The sequence below is a fragment of the Chiloscyllium plagiosum genome, unplaced genomic scaffold (genome assembly GCF_037043375.1).
Source record: "Chiloscyllium plagiosum isolate Xiang-an unplaced genomic scaffold, Cpla_swu_hap1 HiC_scaffold_33, whole genome shotgun sequence".
Classification (NCBI taxonomy): domain Eukaryota; kingdom Metazoa; phylum Chordata; class Chondrichthyes; order Orectolobiformes; family Hemiscylliidae; genus Chiloscyllium; species Chiloscyllium plagiosum.
The window spans coordinates 9,517,460-9,540,557 of record NW_028270171.1 but is presented as its reverse complement, the minus strand read 5'-3'; the positions used below and the strand labels follow the sequence as shown (position 1 = coordinate 9,540,557).

Here is a 23,098-nt window from a genome sequence, read left to right as displayed (position 1 = left end):
GGAAAAGCTCAGCAGGATCTGGCAGGCTCTGGGGAGAGAAATCAGAGTTAACGTTTCAGGGTCCAGTGACCCTTCCTCCAGCATCCAAAATTCTCTTGCGATATCCTCAAGTTATTTTAGCATTCACAGAAAGAGTGTCTCTATGTCCTGAAGCTGTTTAGTTAGTGTAAAAAGTCAAAATTGCTGTAGTAGCCCTCGCTAATTAGAGAGAGAGAGAGAGACACACACACAGAATTGGTGGTGGGTTTAACCTGAGGGTCAAAGTCAAAACGTGTGGTGCTGGAAAAGCACAGCAGGTCAGGCAGCATCCGAGGAGCAGGAGAATCGACGTTTCAGACATAAGCCCTTCTTCAGGAATGATGGGGTGGCCCAAGGGGGCTGAGAGATAAATGGGAGGGAGTGTTGGGCTAGGGGGGGAAGGTAGCTGGGAATGCAATAGGTAGATGCAGTCGGGGAGTAATGGTGATAGGTCGGAGTGACGGGTGGAGCGGATAGATGGGAACCGATCGCATTCCCAGCTCCCTTCCTCCCAGCCCCACCCCAGCCCCTCCCTTTTATCTCTCAGCACCCCCAGCCCACAAGCCTCATTCCTGATGAAAGGCTTATGCTCGAAACAGCAACTCTCCTGCTCCTCGGCTGTGCTTTTCCAGCACCACAGGTTTTGACTCTGATCTCTAGTCCTCACTTTCTCCTCTTTAGCCTGAGAGGCAAGGAGAGAGGTTGAGCATCCATGGTGACCTGGAGTGGCGCAGGAATTGAACCTGCACTGCTGCTGTCACTCCCTGCGGAGAAATGCTGTCCAGCCAACTAGGCTAACCGGTGATGGGAAGGCAGCTATCTCTGTGCGAGTCATTGCTCTTTGTGTAACCTTCTTGTTTCCCATTCTGCAGGATCCAGTCTGGCTCCACAGAGCTCAGGCAGACGGCAGTGATGGCCTGAGAGAGCGCTGCATCATCTGACAAGAGAAACTGAGACCCTGCCTCACCCACCCATCTACCCAGCTGGGGAAACAATCTCCTGGTTACTGTGGCTGCTATCCTTGAACCCTAGCCCTAACACTACCCTGACGTCCAAGCCAACAGGCAACATGTCATAGAGTACAATGGAACAGCCCACCATAGCTGCATCAACGAACAATACACGCTAGAAACAAGATCACAGAATTTTAGTGTACAGACGGAGACCATTCATCCCTTGCTGCCAGTGGCAGCCCCTTGTGAAATACCAATCTGACTGGTTCCTCTCCCTTGCTGTTTGCCCCATTGCCCTGTCAGTTTGCCCATGGATGTCTGACAGGGCATTTTTTGTGTCGTCAGAAACAGTATGGCAATTTATTTTAGCTGTACATGGAACATACTGAGAGATACACGAGGTGACTGCAAGCCCTTGATTCACAGCTCGCCTTGAATCTGACTTCACGCTCCTGTCTGGTTGCCCTACAAGTGCAGTAAATAACCTGTTTGTTCAGCACATCACCCCCGCTGTTAGCATTATACACACGGCTTCCTGCAGACAGGAGCCCCTCTTAAAAAAAAAACTGGTTACGCAAATCTCCAGCCAGCTTGGACAGTCCTTTTCTTTTGTCGAGTCTATTTTGGTCTGTTTTCCTTTCATCCCTCCTGGAAAACATTCTTTGAAGAGCACGGATGACGTCTGTGCAGTGCATGGACCCCACTCCAGGCACTGTGCCGGTTCGGAGAACACACCAGAGCTGCTGTGGAGTTATTCTTGTGTCACGGCTCACACAGCACCTTCGCTGAGTCCAGGTTGGAGTTGGGATGGCCTTTCAGCTCCCTCTTACTGAGGTACAGAGTGTCACATGGGGTATTTGAAAGGGCCAGCTCCAGCTTACTCAGAGGCCGCGAAGAACGAGGTACCGTGAGCGCCTGACCCCCATCCTCCTGAAATCAACCGGCACCTCCAATTTAATGGCCAAGTAAAGGTTGAGGGGAGACGGCAGCCTCAGTTCAAACCTCATGTGGCTCTCTGACACTCTCCACTATCGCCAGAGGATTTTATAGTAAAACCAGCTTCTCTTCCCTCACCACCCCGCAACCCCCCCCCCCCCCCACCCCCCAAACCCCTCCCTGTCCTCATCCCCAAGTCCATTTCCATTGAGGCCAATATTGACTCTTGCACATAAACAGAGAATGCTGGGAATCACAGCGGGTCAGGGAGTATCATGGAGAGAGAGCACGCTAACATTTCCAGATGACACTTGCCCGTTGCATGTTCCCACTGGGGACTGCTCACTCAGTCACCTCATCCCTGAGCACTGAGGTTCCCTCACCTGATCTCTCTGTCGCTCTCAACAGTCAGTAGCAGGTCAGCTCCACCCCACAGCTTGGGGTCAGGGTCCCAAGACCCATGTGCACTTGCTATCTCTGAATTTCCTCAGAGAGAGAGAGAGAGAGAGAGCAATGGGAAAACGTAGTCAGAGAGAGACAGAGAGGAACAGAATAAGATGTGGTGATTGTAATGAGGTCAGCCAGCTATACCTCATAGAATCTGAGTTCCCCGACTGGGGCTGTTAATCTGGTCCAGTCAGGGAGTCCTGGCTGACATATAAGGATGAATGTCAGGGATCTCGGTGGCTCAGTGGTTAGCACTGCTGCCTCACAGCGCCAGGGACCTGGGTTCGATTCCAGCCTCGGATGACTGTGGAGTTTGCACATTCTCTCCGGGTCTGCGTGGATTTCCTCCGGGTGCTCCAGTTTCCTCCCACAATCCAAAGATGTACAGGCCAGGTGAATTGGCAATGGTAAATTGCCTGTATTGTTAGGTGCATTAGTCAGGGGTAAATATAGGGTAGGAGAATGGGTCTGGGTGGGTTACTCTTCGGAGGGTTGGTGTGGACTTGTTGGGCCGAAGGGCCTGTTTCCATACTGTAGGGAGTCTATTTTATATAGAGCCCCTGACTCAGTGAGAGGCAGTGCTATTGTCATAGGATATGCATTTGTAACTAAATGGGTGATTGGTGATGGGATGCCATGAGTTATTTCAAAGGGACATGAGACAGCGGGCTTGCACTAATGTAGCATCTCTCACAGCCTGAGCATTTTGAATCTTTACAACTAATGAAGCACTTTGAGAGTGTCGTTGTGTTACGAATGTAGAGGCAGCTAGATGATAATGACCTCGATAATCCTTCCTGAAGATGTTGGTTTGAGGGAGACCTCTCCTCCTTCTCCTTCAAACAGTGGCTGAGAGAATCGAACACATCTGCCTGAGGTGACAGGCTGCACATCTGTCAGCTCGGCCCCGAGGACAGCATCGCCAACAGTGTAGCCATCCCTCAGTGCTGCTCCGTGACAGCCAGCCAGGCTGGATCCTCCAGTGGGTGATTTGAACTCACAACCTTGCAACTCAAAACCTGAGAGTGTCAGCCACTGAGTCATAGTCATAGAGCCATACAGCACGGAAACAGACCCTTCGGCCCAACTCGTCCACGCCGATCAGATATCCCAACCCAATCTAGTCCCATTTGCCAGCACTTGGTCCATATCCTTTGAAACCCTTCCAGATGCCTTTTAAATGCTGTAATTGTACCAGCCTCCACCACTTCCTCTGGCAGCTCATTCCATACACACACCACCCTCTGGGTGAAAAAGTTGCCCCTTAAGTCCCTTTTAAATCTTTCTCCTCTCACCCTAAACCTATGCCCTCTAGTTCTGGTCTCCCCCATCCCTGAGGGAAAAAACCTTGTCCGCTTACCTTATCCATGCCCCGCATGATTTTATGAACTTCTATAAGGTCACCTCTCAGCCTCCTACGCTCCAGGGAAAACAGCCCCAGCCTGTTGAGCTCTCCAATCAGTAATCTCCTGTGAAATAAATTGCTGTAACCACCTGAAATTTGGCATTCTTGCACATGTCCTGATAAGGCTAAGTCAAAATGTATCACCAATGGACTGAAAGGAACCCAATCCACTTTCCAATGGCAGAGCTGAGGAGAGGTATTCAGTAGGAGGTGAGGACAGCAAAACAGGATGAGAACATTGAGCCCCTTTAGCCTGTTCCACTATTTGGTTAAATTATGGCTGATGTGCATTTTAACTTCACCTACCCACCTTGGTCCCTTAATCCTGATTAGGCTGACCTCATCAATCTCAATTTTGAAATTTTCAATTAATCCTAAAGCATTTCTGGAGGTAGAATTCCAGAGATTTCCACTCCCTGTAACGTGAAGAATTGTTCCCTGAGTCAAATGTCAAATGTTAGAGGTTTAATGTTAAGGGCGCATCCTTCCTTGCTCCAGAATTGCTCCACAGCCCATCCAGATCATACAGTCATAGTCATACAGCACGGAAACAGACCCTTCGGCCCAACCAGTCCATGCCGACCATAATCCCAGACTAAACTAGCCCTACCTGCCTGCTCCTGGCCCATATCCCTCCAAACTTTTCCTATACATGTATCCATCCAAATGCCTTTTAAATGTTGAATAATTTCTGTCTGTCCTTTTGAACAGCAGTCAAACACCTCAATCAGATCGCCACTCCATCATCGATATATTTGACACGGCAGCAGAATTAGGCCCTTCTGTCCCGCTTTCGGTGAGATCACAACTGACCTGATCACCCTCAATTCCACTCTCCGGCCTTTAACCCTCAATTCCCTTCCTGATTCGAAATCTCCCTGGCTCACCCTTGAAAATGCTGAATGACCCAGCCTCGAGAGCCCTCTGTGGTGAAGAATTCTGCAGAGGTTTAAAAAACAATTCTTCCTCATCTCTGTCTTAAATGAACAACCCCTTTGTCTAAGATGGTGTCCTCTGGCCGGAGACTCTCCACGAGGGAGCAAGACACAAGAGACAATGAAAACAAGCCTATGCTAAAAAATATATATAACCCTTTCAGCTCCCACCATGGACTACTTTCTTTAAGTTAGTGGTACAACATGCATTGAGTTATTGGAATAGACAAGCAGAACTTTAGTTTACTGTCTGGATGGGATTAGATTCCCTACAGTGTGGAAACAGGCCATTTGGCCCAACAAGTCCACACCAACCCTCCAAAGAGTAACCCATCCACACCCATTTCCCTCTGACTAAGGCACCCAATACTATGGGCAATTTAGCACGGCCAATTCACCTGGCCTGCACATCTTTGGATTGTGGGAGGAAACACACGCAGACAAGAGAAGAATGTGCAAACTCTACACAGTCACCCAAGGCTGGGATCAAACCTGGGACCCTGGCGCTGTGAGGCAGCAGTGCTAACCACTCAGCCACTGTGCCACCCACTTCTTTTTTCCTGTGGGGAAGGGGGGGGGGCGGTGTGAGTGGCGAGGAAAAGACTGATGAGGATATCTGACAGTGCAGCACATCTGTGCTTCGTGTGTGGAATGAACTGCGAGAGGAAGTGTTAGACGCAGGTACAGTGACAACACTTGGTCAGGTGCGTGGATAGAAAAGGTTTAGAGGTTATGGGCCAAACGCAGGCAAACAGGACTAGTTCAATTTGGGGAACTTGATCGGTGTGGATGGGTTGGGCTGAAGGGTCTGTTTCTGTGCTGTAAGACTGGCTCCAGGTGCAGCGGTAGGTGTGCGGTATCTGGGTGGTAGGATATAAATCGTTTGTGGGCATTCCTCACTGATTGACTGCCACTGGAGTGATACATCTGTAGGATTCAAACCCACTAGGCCTGAAGCTCTGGGTGACTGATGTTCCCATTACACCACGGGCACCTCCATCCTTAACCACATCGTACAAAGGCGGGTGGAGAGAGACGAAAGGGAGAGAGTCAGGGAGGAGGGGGGAGAGATAGGTGGGGTTGGGGGTGCGAAGGGTAGCGAAGGCAAGAGGCAGAGGAGGTGCTGGAGGGAGGAAAGTTGCAGTGATGAGTGACTGGGAAACAGAAGACAAAGGGGACACAGAAAGCACATGTCAAATCAAAAATGCCAGCGCAGTGCGGAAGTGTGCCAGAGACGGAGAGAGTAAGTGAATGAGTAAGTGTGAGAGAGAGAGAGAAAGAGAGAGCAAAACATGGGAGTAAAGAGGATGCTGACAGAGAGCGAAAACGAAAGAGAGGAAGAGAAAGAGAAGGCGGGAGAGAAAATGAAAGAGGAAAAGAGAGAGAGAAAGTGTGAATTAGAGAAAGAGAGAGTAAAAGAGAGAGAGAGAGAGCAAGAGAATGAGAGACGCAGCGAGAAAGAGAGAAAGCGAGAAAGAGAGAGAAAAACAGAGGGAGAGAGAAAGAGAAAGAGAGAGAGAGATATGACAAGAGACAGCGGGGAGTGGGGAGGAGGAGTAGACAAAAAGGGAGTTGTGTTAGTTCAGTGTTTGGAGCCAAAATGCAGAAAAGAGTAGAGAATGGAAGGCAAAGGGATTTACTGCAATAGAGATGGCAAGGGAGGAGAATTATGGACAGAAAAGGGAGGTGATAAAATGACAGAGCAAGTGTTTTTGAACGGAGTGTGAGACAGGGATATTAGACTGTACCCTGGGATGACAGAAATGAGATTGGCAAGAGGGTGGAGTGGCTACCAGAGGGGATGAGAAATACTCACTCGGGAAAGGAAGATAACTAAACAGCCAGAACATGAATTGAAAACTGAAATACAAAATGAGCATTTCTCCACATTGTGACCTTCTTCTCACCTGGCACGAGCTGGGTTCCCATGGCAACAGTTGAACAAAAAGGCCCCAGGATGACATGAGTTGCTGAAGGTGGACCGGGGTGGGGGGGGGGATGGGGGAGTTCTTTCAACTACACCAGGCGGTGCTGATAGGATCAATGGAGGGGGTGGTGCTGGGCCGTTTGAATCTAGCGTTACCATGGCAATCTCCGAGGGTTAATGTTGCCATAGCAATCTCCGAGGGTTAATGGCTGCTACACACAGGAAGATGTAGGCTCGAAGGTTTATTCCAACACTGAGGGCAAAGATGGCTTGTAGAATCCAATGCTTTGCACAAAGTAGCCAACCCACCCTGCCCCCCCACTGTCTCCAAACATGCCAAGGCCCCAATGGCGCCACCCTGAGCTAGGCAGCATTTACCCACGGTTTGTAGATCACGGGGCGACACCTTTCCTCCAAGGGGCCTTGCCAACCCCCTCTGGGTGGATTCACATGCCCTTTGACATCACCCTTCCTGCCCAGCCCCAAATCCGCTCTCCTGCCATTTGGTTTTTTGACACTCGCCTTCCCAGCCAATTAGGAAGCGCTGAGAGATCCTCCGTTCCCCCACTCCCTCGCCCCCAACTGGGTGATTCCTTATCATCAGTTGCACGGCCTTCTCATCCCAATCGCCAAAACCTTCACAGCCCAATAATGTCAACAAAAAGATTGAAAATACACCCACCATTCCCTCCATGAGCCCTGCTTCCCCCAGTAAAGGCAACAAAACTAGACATGTCGAGAATAGGAGCAGGGGGAGGCCTTTCGGCCTTTGAGCCTGCCCCGCCATTCGATCTGATTGTGGCTGGTAATCCAACTCAATCCTCTGTTCCCACTTTCTCCTTTAGCCCCAAGAGCTATACCTAACTCCGTCTTGTAAACATTCAATGTTTTGTCCTCAACTGCTTTCTGTGGCAGAGAATTCCACAGGTTCCCCACTCTCTGGAGGAAGAAATTTCTCCTCATCCCAGTTCTCAATGGCCTATCCCCTATCCTTAAACATTGACTCCTGATTTCAGACTCCCTGGTCACAGAATCAAAGAATCTACAGTGTGGAAGCAGGCCATTCAGTTCATCGAGTCCTCACCAACCCTTCAAACAGCATCCCACCCAGATCCAGCCTCCTAACCTATCCCTGAAACTCTGCATTCCCCATGGCTAACCCACCTAGCCTGCACATCCCTGGACACTATAGATAATTTTGTGTGGCCAGTCCACCCTGAATTGCACATCTTTTGGACTGTGGGAGGAAACCAGCGCACCCGGAGGAAACCCACGCAGACGTGGGGAGAACGTGCAAACTCCACAGTCACCCGAGGCTGGATCTGAACCTGGGTCCCTGGCACTGTGCGGCAGCAGTGCTGAACAGGGACCAAATCATCAGGAACATCCTTTTTATTTTACCCTGTCTGATCCTGTTAAAGTTTTATAGTTTCTATAAGATCTACCCCCTCATTCTTCTAAATTCTAGTGAGTGTCATCCTCATCGATCCAGTCTCTCTCCATACAGCCTTTGCAAAAGCATCTTGGAGATTAATCTTCAGATCCTGCGGTCTCTGGGTTGCTTCTGGAGAGTTGATAACCCTGCCTTCAATACCAACTAATACAACATAGCCTCAGGGTTGCACCATTGGGGTCTTGGCGTGGGTGGTGGTGGTGCTGGGCTGCTTTCTATGAAGCGTTGGACTATAGAATCCATCCTCATTGCCCTCAGTAGACCATCCTAACTGACAAAACACAACCTTAACTTGAAGGCTGGTAGGGATTCAGGGAAACAATAAGGCAGCGTCATGTTGGTGAGTGAATTTTGACCCTTCCCAAAGTGCGTTTGTACAGTTTCACAGCTGGCTTCACAGTACTGGGATGGAAGGTCATAGGTTCAAATCCCACTCGATGGACTTCAGGCTTTCTGGGTAACACAGCGGGGATGCTGTACTGTCAAAGGTACCATGGGGAGGAAACGTTCAACCTAATCTTTCCCCTTCCTTTTCAGGTGGACCATCCCTACAAAGGTGAAGTCCTCCAAAACTCTGCTACATTATCCAAACTCATACCAAGGCTGAATCACCGCTGACCTACAGGCCCTCTCGGTCCTCCTGGTCCCAGCGATATAAAAACCACGAGATGGTCTGTCTCCCCATTCCCTAGCTCAGTAGACACTGCCAGCTTCTCCAAGCCTCGGAAACCCCGCCACTGGCTATTTCTTACACAGCCCTAATTTCTCTCACCTCACCCCTAGACGCTGCGCCTTCAGTCACGAGTTCGCGAGTTCTCCCCCTGAGCTTCTCTATGTTACTCTTAGCCTTAAAGGTGTGCCCTACAACATATCTCTTGAACCAAGTCTTTTAGTTGACCATTTTAATACCTTCTTTGCCTTGGTCTCAAATTTTGTCTGCTCACATTCCTACGAAAAGCCTAAGAGCCCAGGCATTTGACTGAAGGCGCTACGCAAATGCAATGCCTTCACAAAGATCCCATGGCCCGAGGAGTAGGGAACTTTAACCGTCCCAACCAACTCTCCCGAGGTTGCTCTTAACGATGGTGGGATTGTGCTTGGGAACAAGATGGCTGACATCCGGGCCTCAGAATGAACCATGAGAGAAGCTGCCGCACGTTACCGCCATCAGAACCAGCCCAAGGGCACAAAGCTCCTTGCGAGCAGCCTCGCCCCCAACCCCTCCAGTGAGTCAAAAGCCAGGGGGCAGTCTTCCAGAGGCAGCCAACAGAGAGACCACCTTGTTGAGCAGTAAAACTCAGTGGGTTAGCACCCAAGCTGAAAGGGAGGGTGTGTCTAGCGGGCCCTGCCAGGAGCTGGGGCAGGTTGGAGATGGTGAGGGTGCTTTAAAGGGGAGATGCTGTCTGAAGCACTCTGCAGTCTCGGAAATAGAGAGTTCAATGTAGAGGGCAAAAACATCCTCACCCCCTGCCTCAGGCAGGGAGACAAACGGCACTGAAGACTGGTAGGCAACACTGCTGACTATCAGGAGACAACCTGTTCAAGGAAACCTGGGCTATCCTGATGAGTCATACTTGAAAATAAACTTCACTCTATATCTAACCCCATGCTGTCCCTACCCTGGGTGTGGTTGATGGGGAGAGTGTAGAGGGAGCATTACTCTGTATCTAACTAAAGCCATGATCACATTAAATGGCAGAGTGGATTCAGTGGGGGTGGGAGAGAGAGAGAGAGAGAGACAGGGTGAGAGAGCGAGATGGTGGGAAGAGAGAGAGAGAGATGGGGAGGGAAAGAGATGGAGTGAGAAAGAGGGGAGACAAAGCATTGGAGAGAGAGAGATGGGATGCATCAGTGCTAGGGAGAGAGAGAGATGGAGAGAGCGGGAGAGATGGGGGAGATAGACAAATGGGGGAAAGATAGATGGGGGTAGACAGACAGAGAATGGGAGATAAAACAAAGGTTCTGAGTAGTTCTGGAGAAGGGTCACTGGACTCAAAGTATTTACTCTGCTTTCTCTCCACAGATGCTTTATTGCTGGAACAGCACAGCAGGTCAGGCAGCATCCAGGGAACAGGAGATTCGACGTTTCGGGCACAGGCCCTTCCTGAAGAAGGGCCTGTGCCCGAAACGTCGAATCTCCTGTTCCCTGGATGCTGCCTGACCTGCTGTGCTGTTCCAGCAATAAAGTTTCAACTTTGATCTCCAGCATCTGCAGACCTCACTTTCTCCTCCACAGATGCTGACAGACCTGCTGAGTTTGTCCAGCGATTTCTGTTTTTGTGGAGATTTAGACAGTTGGGAAGAGAGGGAGATGTGGTGAGAGAGGGAAATAGAGGGAGAGGTAGGAAAGAGGGAGAGAGAGATACAGGTAGAGAGGGAGATGGGGGGAAGGGAGATATAAGGGAGAGAGGGAGGTAGAGGAATAGAGGGAGAGAGGGAGATAGAGGGACAGAGGAAGAGGGGGAGAGAGGGTGAGAAGGGGTAGAGGGTGAGGGAATAGAGGAAGATATGGGAGAGAGGGTGATAGAGGGAGATATGGGACAGAGGGGGAGATAGAAGGATAGAGGGAGATAAGGGGAGAGAGGGAGACGGGAGATAGAGGGAGACAGTGAGGTAAGGGGATAGAGTGCGGAAGTGAGTGAAGAGAAAGACAAATGGCAGAAAACATGAATAGACTGAGAAAGTGAGGATGGGATTGATCAGATCACAGAGGGAGAGATAAAGTAAAAAAAAAACAAAATGGGGAATGAACAGGGAAAAGATAGGAGGAGAGAGGGGATAGTGAGGAAAGGGGATAGTGAGGAAAGGTGATGGAAAGAGAAAAAATGATGGAGTTGGAGCTTTGCATAATCACAGCAGCCCTTATACATCAATGAGAGCGCGTGAGAGAGAGAGAGAGAGAGAGAGAGATTGAACATAGGGCACTGGGGAAGCATGGCAGGTGCAACATGGAGATCTAGGTCAGAGTTATAAATAGCTGCTCACGTGGAGTGCTGGGTAAGACTGTTCAAACAAGCACTGCTTACTGGTGTCTGAGGTCACAGCCAGACTGAGTCACCTCGCAGTCACGTGGAAGTGGCACGTGTTGGCATAGGTGGTCCAACCCTCCATATTCAGCTCATGCCAGCTACTGAAATAGAACAAGGTCAATAGCGAGGCCAAACTCACCTTCATCAGAATCAGCCTCCCACCGGGAGCCATCAGCAACAGAGACCAACGCCGGAAGATATTTCTCAAGAGCGAGGGAGACAAAGAACTGCTCCCACATCCCAATAATCCAACCAATTAGTCCAACACTTCCATCGGGTGTGGGCCAATTTAACTGACCACCCCTAACTGACCTTTGAACTGAGAAGCACCACAGGACTATTTCAGAGCAGGACTGTCAATAGTCAAACCCATCGCTATGGGTATGGAGTCACATGTAGGCCAGACCAGGTAAGGGCAAGATTTTATTCACTCTTCGGGCATTAGTCAACCAGATGGGTAGGCAGATAGTTGGCATGGTCACCATGACTAAAACCAGCTTTATTTTCTGGATGTTTCCATTAAGTCACACCAGCTCCTTGGGTAGGATTTGGAACAGTGTCTCAAGAACATTAAACTATGTCAGCATCTCCCCGCATACTCCTGAGTGCCCCTGGCGCTCAGAGTTTGGGGCAATACACCTTCTCTGGACAAAAGCCAAGACAGACATCACATCACCGTCCGAGGCTGAACAAGGGGCCATTCAGCCTATCCGTGCCAGTGCTGGCCTTCTTGAAAGAACAATCCATGTCATTAAATCTTACCACACAGGGGACACCATACCTCTTTGTAACTATTCAGCCGAAGAGGCAACGCCACACACGGCTTGATGTCTCAGTGAGACATTACAATTACTAGCACCTCCGCATCCCGCCAACTCCTGGGACAGTACTGAGGGTTCTTGGGTAGGCCTCACTGAGACAGCCCTCAGCATGGACCTGAGGGTAGGCCACAAAGCTTCCTGAGTCACACAAGCTCAACCCCACACCGTCCACTGGACTACCGACAGTGACCGAGGATACACTGACCGAGGATACTATAAAATAGTAGGAGTTACGCCAGACAAGGTACACATTGCCTGAAGAGCAAGAGGAGGCCATTTAACCCCACACTCTTCATACATTTCCCCAAAGCCCCATTGATTTCAGTCTCAGGAGACTTTCAATAAGGGGATTAAGTGACACGGTTATTGGAATAGCAACCGAGAGGCTCAGGCGAAAGGGAGGTGGGTTCAAATCAGACTCACATGGCTGATGGAGTTTAAATTCATCTCTCATCTCTGCATACCTCGACACGGTCTCATTTCTGCATACCTCGACACGGTCCTGTCCCCCTTAGTCCAAGAACTCCCCAACTACGTTCGGGACACCACCCACGCCCTCCACCTCCTCCATTGTTTTCGCTTCCCCGGTCCCCAACGCCTTATCTTCACCATGGACATCCAGTCCCTGTACACCTCCATCCCCCATCACGAAGGACTTAAAGCCCTCCGCTTCTTCCTTTCCCGCCGTACCAACCAGTACCCTTCCACTGACACCTTCCTTCGACTGACTGAACTGGTCCTCACCCTGAACAACTTCTCTTTCCAATCCTCCCACTTCCTCCAAATCAAAGGAGTAGCCATGGGCACCCGCATGGGCCTGCCTCTTTGTAGGATATGTGGAACAGTCCATCTTCCGCAGCTACACTGGCACCACACCCAACCTTTTCCTCCGCTACATCGATGACTGTATTGGCGCTGCCTCGTGCTCCCACGAGGACGTTGAACGGTTCATCCACTTTACCAACACCTTCCACCCCGACCTCAAATTCACCTGGACCGTCTCAGACTCCTCCCTCCCCTTCCTAGACCTTTCCATTTCTACCTCGGGCAACCGAATCGACACAGACATTTACTATAAACCAACCGACTCCCACAGCTACCTAGACTACACCTCCTTCCACCTTGCCCCCTGTAAAAATGCCATCCCATATTCCCAATTCCTTCGTCTCCACCGCATCTGCTCCCAGGAGGACCAGTTCCAAAACCATACAACCCAGATGGCCTCCTTCTTCAAGGACCGCAATTTCCCGCCAGACGTAGTCGACGATGCCCTCCACCGCATCTCTTCCACTTCCCGCTCCTCCGCCCTTGAGCCCCGCCCCTCCAACCGCCACCAGGGCAGAACCCCACTGGTCCTCACCTACCACCCCACCAACCTCCATGTACAACGTATCATCTGCCGTCATTTCCGCCACCTCCAAACGGACCCCACCACCAGGAATATATTTCCCTCCCCTCCCCTATCAGCGTTCCGAAAAGACCACTCCCTCCGTGACTCCCTCGTCAGGTCCACACCCCCCACCAACCCAACCTCCACTCCCGGCACCTTCCCCTGCAACCGCAAGAAATGCAAAACTTGCACCCACACCTCCCCCCTTACTTCCCTCCAAGGCCCCAAGGGACACTTCCATATCCACCACAAATTCACCTGCACCTCCACACACATCATCTATTGCATCCGCTGCACCCGATGTGGCCTCCTCTATATTGGGGAGACAGGCCACCTACTTGCGGAACGTTTCAGAGAACACCTCTGGGACACCCGGACCAACCAACCCAACCACCCTGTAGCCTAACACTTTAAGTCCCCCTCCCACTCCACCAAGGACATGCAGGTCCTTGGACTCCTTCATCACCAGACCATGGCAACACGACGGTTGGAGGAAGAGTGCCTCATCTTCCGCCTAGGAACCCTCCAACACAAGGGATGAACTCAGATTTCTCCAGTTTCCTCATTTCCCCTCCCCCCACCTTGTCTCAGTCAAATCCCTCGAACTCAGCACTGCCTTCCTCGAACTCAGCACCGCAATCTTCTTCCTGACCTCTCCGCCCCCACCCCACTCCGGCCTAACACCCTCACCTTGACCTCCCTCCACCTATCGCATTTCCAACGCCCTTCCCCCAAGTCTGTATGGAGTAAGGTCCCAGATGAGTTAATGACAGAACTAACTTTAGGGCTGAATGGCCTCCTTCCCCCCCCCGCTCCTCTGTCCTTACACGACGGGGATACTTTGCTAAGCTTTACCATTCCCTTATGCACAAACCTTTCACTTTCTCGCCCTTGTTGAGTTGGATTTCATCCTCTCCCTGCGGCTGGTATGTCTTCACCACCACAAAGACTCGGCCTGGCACAGCAGAGTAGAGCTTGCGTTTCGGCTTCCAGCCCTGCGCACTCCCAGGGTACTCCTTGTTGGGCACGGCGGAACTGGGAACAAGGAGAAACGTCACAGTTAGTGCCCCCCCACCCCCCGGGGATGTTCCAGCTCAATGGGCCGGGGAGGGGTCGCATTAATCACTGTCTGCACCACACTTCTCCCACTGTCACACATGGCTGGCCCGAAGGACGGACAGGGAGACAGGGAGAGGGACAGAGAGGGGAAGAGAGGGGGAGAGACAGGGAGAGGGACAGGGAGAGGGACGGGGAGAGGGACTGCATCAGGGAGGGAGACAGTGAGAGAGACAGACAGAGGGAGAGACAGCGAATGAGACAAAACAGAGAGGGATGGAGATGGGGAGGGGAGACAGGGAGGGGGAGACAGACTGAGAGGAAGGGAGACAGAAGGAGAAGGATAGACAGACAGGGCAAAGAGACAGGGAGGGAGATAGGGAGGGAGGCAGACTGGGAGGACAGACAGAGAGAGGGACAGATAACAGAAAGAGACAAGGAGACAGACAGGGAGACAGAAAATTAAAGAATAAAGCAAAATACAGAGAAAAGGGTCAACAGAGGAGGGAGATTGAGAGGGGGAGACACGGGGATGTGATAGTGTTTGATGGAGACAATGGAGAGGAAGCTTTAGTCTGCATCTAACCCCATTCTGTCCCTGTCCTGGGAGTGTTGGATGGGGAACAGTGTAGAGGGCACTTTACTCTGTATCTGACCCAATGCTGTCCCTGTCCTGGGAGTGTTGGATGGGGAACAGTGTAGAGGGCACTTTACTCTGTATCTAACCCCGTGCTGTCCCTGTCCTGGGAGTGTTGGATGGGGACAGTCGAGAGTGAGCTTTACTCTGTATCTGACCCAATGCTGTCCCTGTCCTGGGAGTGTTGAATGGGGAACAATGTAGAGGGAGTTTTACTCTGTATCTGACCCAATGCTGTCTCTGTCCTGGGAGTGTTGGATGGGGACAGTCGAGAGGGAGCTTTACCTGAGGCGTCCTCGCTGTTTCTTGGGATCCTCAGCCTGGCGGCTGCGAGATGGCGATCTACTGCGTCCGCCACGGGGGTTACTGACGCTGCGCAGTGTGCCGTTGGGGTTCCGTGGAGCCTGGCTGGTTGGGAAGGATAGCCACTCCGGAATGTTGAGGTTGTTATCACTGCTGGAGCGTTGCAGCATGTGGGGGAGGGTGAGCGAGTGGTGGCCCTCCCTCCTCTGGGGGGCGTAGGTCGGCGTTTCCTTGAAGGGAACTGTCGGAAGGACACAGCTTAGAGAGATAGGAACACATTGGAACAGCTGCCGGGGAAGAACGCACGTTAGCAATTTGGAAACAACAGCACGCACGTCACATACAGCCCTGGAACAGGGATCCCTGTTGGCTCAGTGGTTAGCACTGCTGCCTCACAGCCCAGGGACCAGGGTTCGAATCCACCCTCGGGCGACTTTCTGTGTGGAGTTTGCGCATTCTCCCCAGGTCTGTGTGGGTTTCTTCCCACAATCACAAGGATGTGCAGGTTAGGGTAGATTGGCCAAGGGAAATTACCCACAGTGCTCAGGGATGTGTCGGTTGGGTGCATTAGTCAGGGGAAGGGAAATGGGTCTGGGGTGGGTTACTATTCAGAGGGTTGGTGTAGACTCATTGGGCTGAATGGTCTGTTTCCACACTGTAGGGATCCTATGAGCACGACAACCACCACTTTCATTGAAAGAAAGTGAGGCTGTCATGTGAGATGAGGGATGAGGGTGCTGTTGGCTGAACCAACATTTGTTCCCTATCCCTAATTGCCCTTGACCCGAGAGGCTTGCTCGTGCCATTTCAGAGGGTGGCTAATAGTCAACCACATTGCTGTGGGTCTGGAGTCACATGTAGGCCAGACTGGGGAAGGATGGCAGTTTCCTTCCCTAAAGGACATTAATGAACCAGATGAGGTTTTTCCCCAACAATTGGCAATTGATTCATGGTCATCTCATTAAATTCTTAATCCCAGATTTTTATTGAATTCTGCCCTGGTGGGATTTGAATTCAGGTCCTACAGGACATTACCTGGGTCTCTGGATTAACAATCCAGCGATAATACCACTTGCCCATCACCTCCCCCGCACTGCTGCTTCATGGCGCCAGGGACCCAGGTTCGATTCCACCCTCAGGTGACTGTCTGTGCGGAGTTTGCACATTCTCCCCCGTGTCTGCGTGGGTTTCCTCCGGGTGCTCCGGTTTCCTCCCACACTCCAAAGATGTGCAGGGTTAGGCCATGGAAAATTGTCCATAGCGTCCAGGGAAGTGCAGGCTAGGTGGGTCAGCCTTGGGAAATGCATGGAAAACGGTGGAGGTCTGGGTGGGATGCTGTTTCGGAGGGTGGGCACAGACTCAATGGGCTGAATGGCCTCTTTCTGCACTGTCGGGACTCTATGACAAGAGGGTGCTGATTGGTTGGACTCTGGTTGGCATGGAGATTAGCTAATTAAATTCAAACCAGTGGGAAATGAATGAAGAAGATGTGATGTGAGTTAGAACCTGAGCCACATTTTGGAAACTGATGGACTCAGTGATCCCAGAGATAACAAAGGTCTGGGCTGGGGGAGCAGACCAGAGGTCAGAAAAAGGTCAAACAGCCCAGTGGTCAATGGGCAAAGCAATAATTTTTGGCCTGAAACAAATTGCCTCTGGGCATTGACTGTGAGACGTCCAGATAAAACGATGGTGCCTTCAGCAAGGTGGGGAAAAGGGGGGAAATTGGTGAATTGACTGATCAAAGGCTTTCCAAAAAGGATAGGCACCGAGGGTGTTACCCATTAGGACAATCCTTCGGAGGATCTCTGTCCAGTGTCATGCAGCACCTCAGCAAAACAAATAGCTGCAGGTGCTGCAAATCTGAAGCAAAATTGTAAATTGCTGGAGAAACTCAGCAGGCCTGGCAGCATCTGCAGAGAGAGACACAAGCAGAGGTAACATTCCGAATTCGGCAACCCTCCTTCAGTACCGGACTCGAAATGTCAACTCTGCTTTCTCTCCACTGATGCTGACAGACCTGCCGTGTTTCTCCAGCATTTTCTGATTTCACAATATGCCTTGCTGTCTGCCACCCTGAATTCCCAAGGGATCTCCGAGAAAGGGAAAGAGTCAAGTCCGGAGAATTCCCGCTGAGATTCCAGTGGGGCCACCTGCACCATGGGTTCGAGGACAGGATCAGAGTCAGGGTCAAGGTTAGGATCGGGGTCACGTGCACACCGTCAGTGTCTCCAACTTACCCACATCCGAGTCTTTGTGATTCTTGATGAATTCGCCCAGTTCAAAGTTCCCGGCGATGATGGCAACCTGGGCAGAAACAAAGCGAGGCCTTTAGTCACAGGCCTCAACACCGTCACTGACTGGGCCACTGGGAACCCCGCGTATTCCCAGTTCACATGTATCCAGTGTTTTCACATCAGGCACATGACCAAATAACACCTCGTGTATCCCTCAGTGCCCGATATCGAATACATGCCAGGGAACATTTGACTTATTATTGTCACATGTACCAAGATACAGTGATAAGCATTGTTTTGTGTGCTATCCAGACAAACTATACCTTACACAAGTACATCAGGGTGATAGAACAGAGTGCAGTATCTAGTGTTACAGACTCCAGAGAAGGTGCAGAGAAACTGTAACATATGAGAGGTCCATTCATAACTCTGATAACAGGCAGGGAAGAAGCTGTTCTTGAATCTGTTGGTTACATTTCTATCTTCTGCCCAACGGAAGAGACTATAACTGGGGTGGGAGGGGTCTTTGATGATGTCGGCTGCTTTCCCAAGGCAGTGGGAAGTGTGGATGGAGCCAATGGATGGGAGGCTGGTTTGCGGGATGGACTGGGCTGTGTTCACAACTCTCTGTAATTGGTTGTGGTCATGGGCAGAGCAGTTGCTGTAACACGCTGTGATGCACCTGGATAGGGTGGTTTCTATAGTGCAACCATAAAATTTGGTAAGATGCCTTGTAGCCTCCTGAGGATGTAGAGGCATTGGTTTGCTTTATTGACCAGAGTGTCGATGTGGATGGAGCAGGTGTGTGTGTGTGTGCGTGTGAGAGAGAGAGTGAATATGTGTGTCTGTCTGTGTGTGCGTGTGTTAGAGAGACAAAGAGAGAGTGTGAATGTGTGTGTGTGTTAGAGACAGAGAGAGTGTGTGTGCGTGTATGTTGGACAGAGAGAGAGAATGTGTGTGCGTGTCTGTGTTAGAGAGAGAGAGAAAATGTGTTTGTGTCTGTGAGTGTGAGAGACAGAGAGAGACAGAGAGAGAATGTTTGTGTGTGTGAGAGAGTGAATGTGTGTGTGTGAGAGTGAATGTGTGTGTGTGTGAGTGTGAATGTGTGTGTGTCGGAGAGAGTGAATGCGTGTGTGTGAGAGAGTGAATGTGTGTGTGAGAGAGAGTGAATGTGTGAGTGCATGTGAGTGTGTGTCTGAGAAAGAAAGAGTGACTGAGTATATGTGTGTATGTGTATGCACGCACGTGTGTTTGAGAGTGTGTGTGCGTGTGAGAGAGAGTGAGTGAGTGACTATGTATATTTGTGTGTGTGTGTGTGTGTGTTTGGGGTGGGATTTGTCTCCTGATGAAGGGCTTTTGCCCAAAACGTCAATTTTCCTGCTCCTCGGATGCTGCCTGACCGGCTGTGCTTTCCCAGCACCATACTCTCGACTCTGTCTGTCTGTCAGGCCCTGTACAGGAACACATCTGGTCACCACATTACAGGAAGGATGTGAACACATCTGATGGGAATTCACCTACAGGTTCCCGGAAATGGAGACAATTACGTTTTGAGGAAAGATCAGGTAGGCTGGGGTATGTTTTTTTTAAATTTGGAACAGAAGGGGAAATGTAAAGGAAATATATAAAATACCATTTCCCTCAGCAGATTAATTGATTAAATGATGAAAGGGGAGATCCAACTGAAATCCCCTCCTGAGGATGTTGGGGCCATTATCCAAAACAATGGACAAATGCAGAAACACATCACATTTAAACAATAAACCCCTGGACACAAACAGTAATGAACAACAGCTGGAAAGTGGGATCATGCTCTTTTACCGCTAGCACGGACTGCAGAGAGGCTGAATGGCCTGGTGTGTGTAAATTGTCACTGATTGTACATGCCCAGGCACTGTGTAAATGTCAGTGTCAGGCCTTGGATTAGCTGTACACCAACATCAGAATTTGAGCAATTAAGACGTCACCCAGTGGGCAAGGGAGGTGGTCTGCTTCCTCACCAGGTCAACCAGCCTGCCAAGGTTGGAGAGTGTTTATTTTTATTCATTCACAGGATGAGGCCATCGCTGGCTAGGCCCAGCCCTAATTGCCCAGAAAGAAGGTAAGAGTCAACCACATCGCTGTGGGTCTGGAGTCACATGTAGGCCAGACCAGGTAAAGATGGCAGTTTCCTTCACTTGAAGATTAATGAACCATAGAGTCACACAGAAACAGACCCTTCGGTCCAAACAGTCCATGCTGACCCAAACTAAACTAGCCCCACCTACCTGCTCCTGGCCTATATCCCTCCAAACCTTTCCTATTCGTGAACTTATCCAAATGTGTTTTAAATGTCATATTTGTACCTGCATCCACCAATTTCTCAGGAAGTCCATCCCACACATGAACTTCCCTCCGTGTAAAAACATTTGTCCCTCGTGTCTTTTAAAAATCTTTCTCCTCTCATCTTAAAAACGTGTCCCCCGTCTTGAAATCCCCCATCCTCGGGAAACAACAGCTACCATTAACTCGATCCATACCTCTCATTATTTTATAAACTGCTATCAGGTCACCTCTCAACCTCCTATGCTCCAGTGAGAAAAGTCCAAGCTTATCCAGCCTTTCTTCATAGGTCAAACCTTCCATACCTGGCAACATCCTGGTAAACCTCTTCTGAGCCCTCTCCAGGTGGAGAGTGTCTATAATTGCCCCAGACTGATTGAACACATAGAGGGTGATGTGTGAAAGCAAAATGGCTCCTCTTACTTTCAATCTGCCCTTTAGCCTCTTACCCCTTCCCACCACAAAACCCCACCACAGGAAGAAACAAAATATGAACCTGCCTCCACGAGATGGAATTCTGTCTGGACTAGGTCCTGAGAAGCCAGATGTTGCCAATCAGTTGGACACACCAGTCTCGAAGCCCCTGATCGGGTGAGTGGGTACAATTCCAACATTTAAAAGACATTTGGGCGGGTCCATGGATTGGAAAGGTTAATGCATCAAATACAGGCAAATGGAACTAGTCCAGTTCGGAAGACGTGGTCGGCATGCAGCAGAGCTGGGCCAAAGATGTGCTGTAGGACTCTAGGGTGCTAGGCTGGGGGTGTTTTCCCTGGAACATCGGAGGCCGAGGGGTGACCTTATAGAGGTTTATAAACTCATGAGGGGTATGGATAGGGTGAACAGTCAAGGCCTTTTCCCCAGGGGAGTCCAAAACTAGAGGGCATAAGTTTAGGGTGAGAGGGGAAAGATTTAAGTCCTGAAAAGCAATGTCTTCATGCAGAGGGTGGTGTGTATGTGGAATGAGCTGCCAGAGGAAGTGGTGGAGGCTGGTACAATGATAACATTTAAAAGACATCTGGACTGGTACATGAATAGGAAGGATTTGGAGGGACATGGGCCAAGTCTGGCAAATGGGACTAAATAAATTTAGGATATCTGGTCGGCATGGATGGGTTGGGCCGAAGGGTCTGTGTCCGTGCTGTATATGACTGTAAGCCTGTTGCCTCATTTTGGTTGGCTCAGTTGGCTGAACGGCCGATTTGTGATGCAGAGTAACACTGACAGCGTGTGTGGTTCATTTCCTGCCCTGGGGTCAGGCTCACCCTAAACTACTCAATCTCAGACTTGAGGCACATTGGCCCTCGCTGAGCCTCATCTCTCTCTCTCTCTCTCTCTCTCATATGAGGGAAGTGCCTGTAGGCTTCTGGGAGTGTGGCATCGTGCACTCACACTGTGCGTTACCTCAGCAACCATCAAACACACCTTTTCGCCTCCTCCCATGATGAGGGGAAAAAAATGGGGGAGCCTGGGGCTGGGAAAGTACCTGGATTTCAGGGACTTGCAGCCCTTCCGGAAGCCAAGTCCTTGCTGGTCTATTTGAGGGGAATAAATGTTAGGCCTCACCTGCAGAGCTCAGGCCTTATCATGGAACAATCCAGAAAATGACTGCTCTTTTTGAAATGGGGGTCAAACCCACAGAATTTGATGAGGAAAGAGACTCTCAAGTGGTTTAACGTCACAGGAAAAAAAACACCCAGCCGGCAGCTGATGAACATTTCTTGATGACAGGGAGAAATACCTAGATGGATGTAGGCCAAAGGTGAAGGATGAACACAGTAGCCTTGTTTCGGCAGAGGAGTTACTCAAGGTTTGATCGAAACAGATCGTACTGAAACTAGAAAGTCCCTGAAAGAGAGAAGGAAGGACCGAGAGATGGGGGAAGAGTCCCTCAGGGTCCTGAAGACAGGATCCTGGCACAGACTGGGGCGAAGTGGATGACGATGTAGCAACCTCAGCTTCGCTGAGTAACAGGGTGGCAGAGGTTGCAATCTCCGGCGAGTCAAACATTTCCTAAACTCTGCCTCTCCTCAGAAACTAGCCCTGCTAGACCCAGAGGATGTGAGCTCAAAATAGAGTCGCATCATTTTATTATCTCCAACTCCAAGGACAGCATGAACAGTGAGTGAATGCAAACTCCACCGGCCTTGCTAACCCACTTTCACATCGATCTAGGTCGTGGAAAGAAGCGCAGGAGCACTGCTGCGTTCATAACTCACAGCAATCATTAAAGAACGTTCAAATCAGGCCATTCAGCCCCTGGAGACTTCCCCGCCATTCCACATGATCATGTCCTCTCTGACAGTAACCTCAAATCCACTACGCCCACCCCCAAAGGCATTTCAAACTTGGGATCAGCAGGAAGAAGAAAATTAAATGTGTTGCTCGGTGTGTAAATGCCAGGAGAAATGACCATTTTGCTGGCAGGCACCATGGTATTGCCCCAGAAGTTTTGCTTTGAGAGTAGAACTGACTGGTACCCCTAGCCCAGAAGACAGACATTGTCCGAGAGAAACTCTCCAGGCATCAGTACTGGTAGAACACAGCACTCACAGGGTTACACATGGTGTATCCGACAGCCCCCTCACTGCCTGTACATTCTCACACTCGCCGAGGGGATGGAATACCGGCGAGTGCACACTCAAAAGGCCCAAGACATGAGTCACACTCACCTGGAAGGACGTCTGTTGATTGTTGTTCTTCATGTCTTTATTAGCTCCACGGTACAGCAGAACCCGAGTGCAGCTGTCCTGTGTAGGGAGAAGAGCACAGCAATTAATAGAGAGAAGGACAGGCAGGGGGAGACACACACGCACACACATATACACACACACACACGCGCATACACACACACTGACATTCACACACACAGATGCACACAGACACACACATAGGCACACACACACAGACATTCACACACACTGAGACACACACAAATGCACACACACACACAGATGCTGACATTCACACACATTGAGACACAGACAGACACACACACACACACACACACTGACATTCACACACTGAGACACAGACACACACAAACACACACATAAATACACACTGACATTCACACACTGAGACACAGACACACAAACACACACACCGCGCACACACACACTGAGACACACACAGGCACACACACACTGAGGCGCACACGCACACACGCACACACACAGACATTCACGTACACTGAGACACACACAGACACACACAAACACACCCACAG

General features: G+C 50.3%; 1 protein-coding gene across 4 annotated transcripts in view; it reads right to left on the bottom strand.

Annotated features, from left to right (window-relative positions):
• Positions 1-23,098, bottom strand: part of shank1 (SH3 and multiple ankyrin repeat domains 1) — a 534,917-nt gene that overhangs the window by 274,177 nt on the left and 237,642 nt on the right. For all 4 annotated transcript variants that reach the window (XM_087978262.1, XM_087978261.1, XM_087978264.1 and 1 more), the window contains 4 exons: positions 22,542-22,619; positions 17,551-17,617; positions 15,293-15,551; positions 14,189-14,349 (listed from right to left, as the gene is read on the bottom strand). In XM_087978262.1, the coding sequence (XP_087834388.1) occupies positions 14,189-14,349; positions 15,293-15,551; positions 17,551-17,617; positions 22,542-22,619 (565 nt within the window). The remainder of the gene's footprint in view (positions 1-14,188; positions 14,350-15,292; positions 15,552-17,550; positions 17,618-22,541; positions 22,620-23,098) is intronic.